The sequence below is a fragment of the Triticum aestivum genome, chromosome 3D, assembly GCF_018294505.1.
Source record: "Triticum aestivum cultivar Chinese Spring chromosome 3D, IWGSC CS RefSeq v2.1, whole genome shotgun sequence".
Lineage (NCBI taxonomy): Eukaryota > Viridiplantae > Streptophyta > Magnoliopsida > Poales > Poaceae > Triticum > Triticum aestivum.
Genome location: NC_057802.1, coordinates 611,629,206 through 611,640,535, shown reverse-complemented (window position 1 = coordinate 611,640,535; position 11,330 = coordinate 611,629,206). Strand labels below are relative to the sequence as shown.

General features: G+C 43.6%; 1 protein-coding gene across 1 annotated transcript; it reads left to right on the top strand.

The window, feature by feature from the left end:
• Positions 1 to 6,446: 6,446 nt before the first annotated feature.
• On the top strand, positions 6,447 to 7,095 carry LOC123075928 (FBD-associated F-box protein At1g60410-like). The gene has a single exon (XM_044498427.1). It carries the CDS (start codon positions 6,450 to 6,452, stop codon positions 6,831 to 6,833), a length of 384 nt encoding a protein of 127 aa, XP_044354362.1. The 5' UTR covers positions 6,447 to 6,449; the 3' UTR covers positions 6,834 to 7,095.
• The last annotated feature ends 4,235 nt before the right edge of the window (positions 7,096 to 11,330 follow it).

Below are 11,330 nucleotides of genomic sequence, written 5' to 3'. Positions count from 1 at the left end.
TGTCTTATTCTCCGATTGTTATCTTCGGTTCAGTTATGTTATATTTCTAACACAAATAGTTGCGTACACATGCGATACCTGGTTTCCTACATACAATTTGTACACGCTTTGTCAAAACGTTGTGACCGGCACCCTCGCGCCAAGGCGCGAATCCGATCTGACGCAGGACTGAATGCTTCCTCTCTATATGTACAAATGACCTGGTCCAATTATTATGGATCCTTTGTATCTGCTCATAATCCTGTGATACATCAAGTATCTATCCTTTGTGTGTACATAACTTGGATTATTGCTTGCTGTTACTACATCTTTGACATGATATGCTTAAAACCCTTTGGTCAGCAGCTCATCAGAATTGAGAGCCATCATAGGTATCTAAATATTCTTCTGGCACCTCATGGGTGTCATGCTATGTTGTATTTTGCTTTGTGCACCTGACTGGCATGCGGCAAGCCACACTTCGTATTTACTGTTTTGAACAAATCATGAGGTCAGATATTTGATGAAAGGCGCCGAACAATGCACTATATTGTTTTGGATTTCGCGGCTCAACCGGGCAACGCGCGCCAAGGCGCGATGCCTATCTAGTACATACACACGGAGGAGAAAAAGGGCAAAACGGGAGATGAAGAAAGGTAGGAGTGATAGTTTGCTTTTAATAAACACGCCAGGATTTTTGTGCGTGCCTTGCCCTGGTTTTTCCTGGATGCTTTGCATACCCGTGCCCGTTTCCCAGTTGACTAATCGTATTAGGACTGCATGCACCATACTTAGGCTGGCCATAGTGGGGTATCATAGCCGGTATCATGCACTTGGTAATAGCAAATATGATGATGTGGCAGAGAACTAAAAAAGAGAAAGGGTTAGGTTACTCATAGTGGGGAGTATTATATACTAGTATCATGCATATGATGCTAGTGTATGATACTATCTCCCTAGTGCATAGTATCATATATTACTATCATGTTGTACTTTGGGGGTGTTTGTTTACAGGGACTTATTGGTGTAGGGACTTAAAAAAGTCCCTTTTAGTCCCATCTAAACCAAACAGGAGGGACTTATAGGGACTTAAAGTGGATACTTGGGACTTATGAAAGAACACTAGTAGAAAAAGGGTCAAATGTGAGACACATTAGTCCCGGTTTGCATATGAGCCGGCACTAATGTGTCCATTAGTGCCGGTTCAAACGGCTAGGCGGGAGGAGATCTTTAGTACCGGTTTAGTGTGAACCTTTAGTACCGGTTCATGCCACGAACCGGTACTAAAGGGGCTGGGGCCCGGCCAGCCCCTTTAGTACCGGTTCGTGGCATGAACCGGTAGTAAAGATGTTGTGGCAGGTTGTTTTTAGTCCCACCTCGCTCCCCTAGCAAGATTTTTACCACCTTAAATATGTTACTTCTCAAACTATCACAAGCACTTGGTCTTCATTGAACTCTATGTGTAAAATCTGTGGTCGCAATATGAGTCTTCACCGGTTTCTAAACCGTTGGGGACTCATATTGACAATTCAGATTGTACACAAAAAGATCAATGATAATCAATGTATTTTTTATGTATATTTTTACATGTTACACAGGCACTTCAATGTTTTTTAAACTTATTTGAACTCCAGACTATTTTGGGTTCAGTATGCAGCATTCAAAGCGACGTCATCAATTTCCAACACGTTCTGACATCATTTGCTGTTTTTCAGTCATTTACCGATTTGTTTAGAGAGCGAAATGACCGTGAAATTGAAAATTACTACAAAATGAACTCTAAAAATGTTGGAACTTGGCATGGTATCATCATTTCACCCGCATAGCATGTGCAAAAGAGTAGAGAGGGTCACGGCGAAAACTGGACGCACTTCGTGTACAAACTGAACAATCTCTTTCGGAATATCAGGGTTTCGGACGAGAACTTGTCTGTTACACGGGCATTTCAATGTTTTTTAAACTTATTTGAACTCCAGACTATTTTGGGTTCAGTATGCAGCATTCAAAGCGACGTCATCAATTTCCAACACGTTCTGACATCATTTGCTGTTTTTCAGTCATTTACCGATTTGTTTTGAGAGCGAAATGACCGTAAAATTGAAAATCACTACAAAATGAACTCTGAAAATGTTGGAACTTGGCATGGTATCATCATTTCACCCGCATAGCATGTGCAAAAGAGTAGAGAGGGTCACAGCGAAAACTGGACGCACTTCGTGTACAAACTGGACAATCTCTTTCGGAGTATCAGGGTTTCAGACGAGAACTCATCTGTTACACGGGCACTTCAATGTTTTTTAAACTTATTTGAACTCCGGACTATTTTGGGTTCAGTATGCAGCATTCAAAGCGACGTCATCAATTTCCAACACGTTCTGACATCATTTGCTGTTTTTCAGTCATTTACCGATTTGTTTAGAGAGCGAAATGTTCGTAAAATTGAAAATCACTACAAAATGAACTCTGAAAATGTTGGAACTTGGCACGGTATCATCATTTCACCCGCATAGCATGTGCAAAAGAGTAGAGAGGGTCACAGCGAAAACTGGACGCACTTCGTGTACAAACTGGACAATCTCTTTCGGAGTATCAGGGTTTCAGACGAGAACTCATCTGTTACACGGGCACTTCAATGTTTTTTAAACTTATTTGAACTCTGGACTATTTTGGGTTCAGTATGCAGCATTCAAAGCGACGTCATCAATTTCCAACACGTTCTGACATCATTTGTTGTTTTTCAGTCATTTACCGATTTGTTTAGAGAGCGAAATGACCGTGAAATTGAAAATCACTACAAAATGAACTCGGAAAATGATGGAACTTGGCATGGTATCATCATTTCACCCGCATAGCATGTGCAAAATAGTAGAGAGGGTCACGGCGAAAACTGGACGCACTTCGTGTACAAACTGGACAATCTCTTTCGGAGTATCAGGGTTTCGGACGAAAAATTCAGTTGCAGCGACCACCACTTCTTCTCCATCTTCTTCGCGCGAGCCGCCGCCGCTGCGACGTCGCCCATCGCGCGCCGCCCTCGCCGCCCCCGCCGCCCATCGTCGCCGTCCCCGCCGTCGCCCCCGCCGCCCGTCGTCGCCGTCCCTGCCGTCGCCGCCGCCGCCCGTCGCCGCCGCCCCGTACTACGTACGTCGCCGCGCGTCCCCGCCGTCGCCCCCGGCCCGCCGCCCGTCGTCGCGTCGCCGTCTCGCGCCGCCGCCCGTACGCCGCTGCCCCCCGCTCGTACACACACACACACATACACACACACACATTTTTTTTTACTTATTTTCTGTTTTCTGTTGTTTAGATTAATGTTAGATGAATTACGTAGATAAGAATGTTAGAATGTTAATGTTAGATGAATTAGATGGACAAGTTGTTAAATATTAATGTCAATTGTTAGATGAATTAGCTAGATATTAATTAGGTATATATATGAGATTTGAACTAGTTGAATTAATATAACTAGTTTATTTTTAGTATGAAAATTAATGGAACTAGTTTATTTTTAGTAAATTCTTAGTTGAATTAGTTGAATTAATAGAACTAGTTTATTTTTAGTAACAAAATTAATAGAACTAGTTTATTTTTAGTATGAAAATTAATAGAACTAGTTTATTTTTAGTAAATTCTTAGTTGAATTAGTTGAATTAATAGAACTAGTTTATTTTTAGTAAGAAAATTAATAGAACTAGCTTATTTTTAGTAAATTCTTAGTTGAATTAGTTGAATTAATAGAACTAGTTTATTTTTAGTAAGAAAATTAATAGAACTAGTTTATTTTTAGTAAATTCTTAGTTGAATTAGTTGAATTAATAGAACTAGTTTATTTTTAGTAAGCAAATTTAGATATCTGAGATTTGATGATCTAATTAAAATATTACTATATAGAACTAGCTACTTTATTTTAGTAAGAAAATTAATAGAACAAGTTTATTTTTAGTAAAAATGCTTAGTTGAATTAGTTGAATTAATATAACTAGTGTATTTTTATAGTAAATGCTTAGTTGAATTAATAGAACTAGTTGAATTAATAGAAGTAGTTGAATTAATAGAACTAGTAAGTGTTTAATGTTTCACCTATATGAACATAGGAAATGTCGTCTGACGATGAAAAAGATTTCATTATGTGCGAATACTGTGAAGACCAGCGCGGCCTGTGCGAAAGAAATTTCCTTGTTGATGATAGGCGCTTTAGCATCAAGCTGGATGAGACCTTCGAAGTGGATACAGCAAGTCAAAATGACAAGTCTTTTTTCGTAATTAAGCATGACTTATATATGCTTCATTTGCTTCAACTTATAATTTTAAATTTTCACTATTCTACTAGCGCATCCCCTGCCATGCAAGAATTTTTGTCTTGAATAAGATAGGTTTCAGTGCTATGGAAACTATGGAGGTAAAGAGAGTTTACCTGAAGACCGAGCATGGTTATACTTTCAACGTCAAATTATACAATGCAGACACGTACACCTATTTTGAATGCAAAACTTGGCAAGCACTATGCAAGGCTTATGCATTTGGGCCTGATATGGTTATCACCTTTGATATTCATCTGGAAGATGATATTGAAGGTAATAGAGACATCTGGGTCGATGTGCAGACGCCTCCAGTTCTACCATTATGTGAGTTTCTCAACCATATTTATGTCTTTGATATTGTTTATTCAAAAATAGTTGACAACTAATTTCTATTGACAGCTTATTTCCATTCAAGCAAACATGTCCGACGCTTGGTAGACAGGACCTACTACTCTCCCAGAGCTGAACTAAACTGCGAGGAGATAAGTCATTATGTTTCATGGCTTGAGGATCTTCATACTGTAAAAACAAATTTTCTTCCTGCACTTAGAAATGTTAGTACTCAAAACGTGCGACCAATAGTGATCGTATTGAACTACGGTCACATCTATTTACGAAAGATGGTAAGATTTTTACTATTTGTCCTCAGTGCATCTTTTGCATACATTATTTTTTTGCTAAACTTTCATTGCTAAGTATATTAATTACTATACGATGTTCTTCAACAGGGACTCCCGATGACAGTTGTGCCTCAGTGGATCGAGACTAAAGGTCACATGTCAATGGTTAGCTTACGGCCAAGATATCCTACATTGCACATGAGTGCATTCAGGATTTCTAAAAGCGATGAATGCTTAATAGTGAAAGATTGGAGCAAAATTGTTAACGATCCCAGAGAAGTACTAGGGGGCAGCAATGAGAAGCGGAGCCCACGATTAGGAGACAGGTTCATCTGCATGCTCCAGTATGATGAATCAGGAGAGCTATACATGTTCTATGCTATTTTACCTGAGAGAGAGCAGCAGGAGTGATTTAGCTAGTTCATGCTCTTAGTACTTGTCCTCTCATGTCTGTGTTCTTCGTCCTGAACTTAATCTCAAAGAGTAATTTGCTTTTGTGGTGTTATGAATGCTTATAATATCATGACCATGCTGAACTCGATGATATCTTTGCTTCTGGTACAAGTGAATGTTTCTTCTTTAAGCTAGTGTTGGTGGTGATTAGATAGTGGTAATGACTATGATGATTAAACAGTGGTAACGACGACTATGATGATTTTTAGCTAGCTAGTATACTGTTGTTGATGATATGATGCAAGAGTTTTTATATTAATATGATGATGATGATGAGTTATTATATCATTTATGAAAGAAACCGCAGATTAGTTTCAGCTGGATGGATCCTAGCTAAGTGATCAAGTATCACTACTGGAATCAGCTAATTTGCCATCTGCCAGCTCTTTGTCGTCTGCTAGCGGATGGCAAAGAAGGTCTTTGCCATCAGCTACCCAAAAGCAGACGGCAAAGAAAATGGCAGACAGCAAAACAGGCCTTTGCCATCAGTCAGTTCTTTGCCGTCAGCTGGCGGACGGCAAAGAATCTTTGCCGTCAGCTGGCGGACGGCAAAGAGAGAGGTGGCCCCCCACTAACGGAAAAAAAAACGACCCCACTTTGCCGTCTGCTAGCAGACGGCAAAGAGACAAAACAGCGGACGGCAAACCAGATCCACACCCCCACCGCACGTTATCTCTTCTCTCCCTCTCCCCCCCCCGCCGTTATCTCTTCTCTCCTTCTCTCCCCTCCCCGAGGCCCACCAGATCCGCACCCACCGCCGCACCCCCGCCGCCCCCGCCGCCTCCTCTCCTCGCCGGCCGTCTCCGCGGCCTGCCTCCTCTTCGGCCTCGCCGGGTTCCTCGCCGCCGCGGTCTCCCTCTCCTGGGCGCCCGCCGAGGCCCCGCGGGGCCGCTGCCCGGACTCCTCGCACCCGCTCTCCGTCTCCGTCGCCTGGGACCGGCGCCCCGGGGATGCCGCGGGCGGCGCCACCGACCTCCCGGCGGGCCTCGCCACCGGATCGCGCGGCAGGCACAAGGTGGGGGAGCCGCGACCTCGAACAGGAGGCCGCCGCCTGGGGCGCATTGATTCGAGCTAGGGTTTCAGTCAATCGGTCGGGACCATGGAGTCGCCGCCGCCCAAGCGCAACGCCGGCCACGTCGGCGAGGACGGAATCAGCGCCCTCCCCGACCACCTCCTCCTCGACATCCTCGAGCGCCTCCACCTGCGCGAGGCGGTCCGCGCCGGCGCGCTCTCCACGCGGTGGCGGCACCTCCCCAGCCACCTCTCGCTCGTGCACCTCGACGCCGGTCACTTCCGCGGCGCCACATCGCTCCAGGTCATGGACGCGTTCACGGGCGCGGCGCGGGCCTTGCTCACTCGGGTGCCTCCCGCCGAGGGAGTGTGCGAGAGTGGTGCCCTCAAGGTGCTCGTCCTCAGCTTCTACACGTCTTCCCCTCACCTGACCTCATTAGCACTTGCAGTAGGCTCAGGCACCTCAGCTTGAGATTCTGCAGACTGCTTGATCTGCACTCCACGCTCAAGATCGATGTGCCGTGCTCTGAGCTCCAGGAGCTTGAGTTCATCGGCCTTTTGTGCACACGGATCGAGCTCGTCTCTGTCCCCAAGCTTAGACAAGTGGAGTGCAAATGTTGGCTCTTCAATAACCCTCCAGTGCGCTTTGGCTACGTTCCTGAGCTTCGCGGTTTAGTACTCGCTTCTAAAGCCAAGGCATGGCAAGAGCCATTCGCGCTTAGCGAATGCCTGTCAACGAGTGTTGGTGCCAGGAACCTGTCAACACTGACTCTGTGTTTTGGGTACCAAATGGTATACTTAATTTCTGCGCACCACTTAAATATAAATCTTCTGCATCGTCATACCATGTCTTCTCTACCAGTTTCAGTTGTGCATGTATGTTCTTGCTGCAGATTTGGATTCAGCCAGAACCTCCGAAGCAGCTCATTGCTATATTCAGAAACCTGACCTCTGTGCGTCTGGGGCCAACTAGTACCAAGATTTTTTTTAACTTGGTACCACAGAAAGATGTATACCTAAAAAGTGCCCTGGGGCCACATGTTAGTGACACATGAATGGCACTTCACAACTTGAATGTGTCGTGGTTGTGGTTGTGGGATGTGCCGTGGCGCGGTGGTGCTGGATGTGCCCACGTCGCCGGCGGTGCTGGATGTGCCGTGGCGCGGTGGTGCCCCTGGGTGGCGCCTCCGTGCTGCGGTGCTGGATGTGCCGTGGCGCGGTGGTGCCCCTGGGTGGCGCCTCCGTGCTGCGGTGCCCCTGGTTGGCGCCTTCGTGCCCGTGCTCTCACTGGTGCCGCCGTTGTGGTGCTCTCTGGCAAGCTCCGGCTTGTTGTGGTGGTGTTGGTTGTGATGCTGGTCACACCATAGTGATGGTGTGGCTGCATCCTACTTCGGCTACAACTCCTTTTGGTGAGCTTCTCCTTGCTCCCCTCCTGATCTCTCTAATGCATAGCTCTAGATCTTGATCTTGTGGGATGTGAGGCTCTATTAGCTGTGGTTAGCTGCTGTAGATGAGCATCAACTTGTATTGGAGCTCTCTGTGATGATTCTTGCTGTGTCAGGGTTTTGGTCAGTGACCATCTATGTGTATTTGTGAAGTATATATACTCCTGTACTGCTCTGTTCTGTTTAGTTGATCCTGGAGTTGTTACTTTGGTCAGTTACTTTACTCATGAACGGATACTCACTTGTTCTTAGTTATTTTACTTCTAATACTGATATGAACATATACCACTTGGTTTGGCTATTCCTATTTGTCTCTTTCTAATAGCCTATGAACAGATGCTATACTTGGTTTTGGCTGTTACTTTCCTAGTTTTCTACTGATAAGACAGATACTACATCTGATTTGGGCAGTGATGCTGGTCTGAGCCCCCCTCTCTTAGGCTTAATTTACATGTGACTATCCCTGTGCTGTGATGAACTAGCCCTGGCACTTCCAGGCTGTCTGAGCACATAATCCCTCAAGTATACCTTGAGGTCTTCTGTAGCTCTCCTTAATAGTTATCTCTTCTAAGCTGCTGGTGGTTGGATGTGTTGGGACTTGGTCTGGTTGGCTGATTATCTTGATCTCAAGTACTGGCTCCTAGGGCATTGCATTTCACCAAGTGAAATGCTACATTTCTACTCCTAACCCATTCTCTCTTTCTTAGTGTTTTTGTTATGCAGGTTGGAAGAAAACAAGAAGATCCGGAGAAGATCTTAGTAATAAGATAGTCTTTTAGGAAAATAGATATTTAGTTTTAGATCATTCCTTGTAATATTTGTTGGATATGTGTTCATGGATATGTGTTGGATATATATGTGTTCATGACTATATATTGGTAACATGTGTTGGATATATATGTGTTCATGAGTATTGGTAATATGTGTTGGATATGCTATATTGGTCATATATATATATATATATATATGTTTGATTTTCTGTGAAAATGAATTGATATAAGAAGAAACAGAATTAATGCCTATTTGGTCTCTTTGCCATCTGCCAACAGATGGCAAAGAGCCTGTAGCCTTTGCCGTCAGCTGGCGGACGGCAAAGGCTGCCGTTAGCCACCTTCTTTGTCGTCCGCTTCTTTGCCGTCCGCCGCAGATGGCAAAGAGCCTTTGCCGTCCGCCGCCTGGAAGCAGACGGCAAAGTAGGTCTTTGCCGTAGCCTTCTTTGCCGGAGCCTTTGCCGTCCGCGGCTGACGGCAAAGTTCTTTGCCGTCCGCCTTTCGAGCCTTTGCCGTCCGCCATGGCAGACGACAAAGTAGCTGTTTCCTGTGGTGTATATGCCATATCCATATTATACTTGATCATATGGATATGGCATATACTTGATCACTTAGCTAGCTAGGATCCACTTGCATCCAGTCGAAACTAATCTGCGGTACCTTCGCCTAATGATTTAACAACTCATTATAATGTAAAATAATCACTAAATTAAATTAAAAACACAAAATTAAAGGAAAAATAAAAAATAAAACCAAAACACCCCCAAACATTTAGTACCGGTTGGTGTTACCAACCGGTACTAATGTCCTACACGCACCCGGGCCTGGCTCGTGCCACGTGGTGGCACTTTAGCGCCGGTTCGTGATGAACCGGTACTAAAGGGGGGACCTTTAGTCCCCACTCTTTAGTGCCGGTTGTGGAACCGGCACTAAAGGCCCTTATGAACCGGCGCTAAAGTCCGGTTCTGCACTAGTGGAAGACCCTGAGGGAGAGTCTTTTTGGGACCTTTAGTTGTAACATGGTCTTTTAGTTCATGTTTAGTCTCAGGAACCAAACAAGTAGGGACTTTTTAAAGACTAGCGACTTTTTAGATGTGACTAAAAAAAGTCCTAGGACTTATGAACCAAACAGGGCCTTTATTTATTGTCATGCATGGCACATAATTAGCATAACATTTATTATGATACGGTATGATACTCAACACTCTATTTATTCATTTAATTCTATGACACCTCATCAAAGTTGTTTAGTTATCATGCATGATACTAATTGCTATGATACTCCCATTACGACTAGCCTTAGAGTAACATAGGTAGATACCGTAACATAATAAATGTTATACTATTTTGTGTCATGCATGGCCATAAATAAGGTCATGTATGATACTACACTATGATACTATGCACTATAAAGGTAGTATCATACACTAGTATCATATGCAAGATACTAGTATATGATACTCCCCACTATGAGTAGCCTTATAAAATGGAAGGGTCCCCTGAACAACACGTATATTATTGATGCACTGTTTAATAAGGTTATTTGATGATGAATTTTAATGCTTCCTCCGTAACAAAATACTATAATACGTTTTTTATGCCCTATGCAAAACCAAAAAAATGTCTTACATTTTGATACGGAGATAATATGTATAACGAAAATGTGGCTGAAGATATTTCAGTTTACATTTCGGATGTATATGATTTTACTGGCTGCTTTCGTTGTGCAGTAAAAATATTATTCTAAAAAAATAGTACTCATTGGTAGTAAACACCATGCTACACTGGTAGAAAATGAGCCTTTAGTCCCGGCCGTGCAACCGGGACTAAATATGCGCGACTAAAGACCCCCCCCTTTAGTCGCGCCTCTTACGAACCGCGACTAAAGGCTTTAGTCCCGGTTCTCGTGGCTAACCGGGACTAAAGGCCCGTCCACGTGGGCGCCAGGGGTCCGTCGGGGCGGAGGACTTTTAGTCCCGGTTCTCGTGGCTAACCGGGACTAAAGGCCTCCTCCGCAGGTTTAGGGTTGTAGCCCCCCTAAACCTGGTTTCTTTGCGAATTTTTTTAATTTTTTTTTATTTTCAAATTTCAGAATTATTTTAACCTCTAATCTCTAATCACCACCCCTCATCACTGCTCAATTTATCCTCTAATCTCTAATCACCCCTCATCATTCCAAATCATCTAACTTCCCGGACGGTCACCCATCCTCTCACTACTCCAGCCTGAGCACGCTTAACTTCCGGGTTCTATTCTCCCTCGTTTCCAAGTCTGCACTTGTTGTTTTCCTGACAATAGTAGGATGTCAATTCTATTAACCCTCAGGAATTTAGCTTGAGCACGAAGTGACACATTTCACTGTTTGAGTTTGAAACTATTGTTTTAAAAAACAATAATTATTTAGTAACACTAATATTTCTGGAATAATTAGTTTGACCATTGTTTGACCACTGTTTGACCACAGTTTGACCAGATTTGACCAAAGTTTTAAAAAAACTAAAACAATTATTTAGTAACACTAATATTCTACAATAATTAGTTTGACCACAGTTTGACCACAATTTAAATTTTTTTTGAATTTTTTTGCCTCTCTAGATCTTAAAAGCCCCCCGTATCTTTTTTTCTGTTAGGTTTTTGAGGATTTTGAAAATGTTTAACGGGGTTCCCCCGGTTAAATTCGGATGTAACTTTTTGGCAAGACCAACCGGGACTAAAGGTCTAACCTTTAGTCCCGGTTGATCTTGCCAACCGCGA

Bases quoted from the DNA above. Each gene is read 5' to 3' on its own strand.
- LOC123075928 (XM_044498427.1), top strand. From the start codon at position 6,450: ATGGAGTCGCCGCCGCCCAAGCGCAACGCCGGCCACGTCGGCGAGGAC.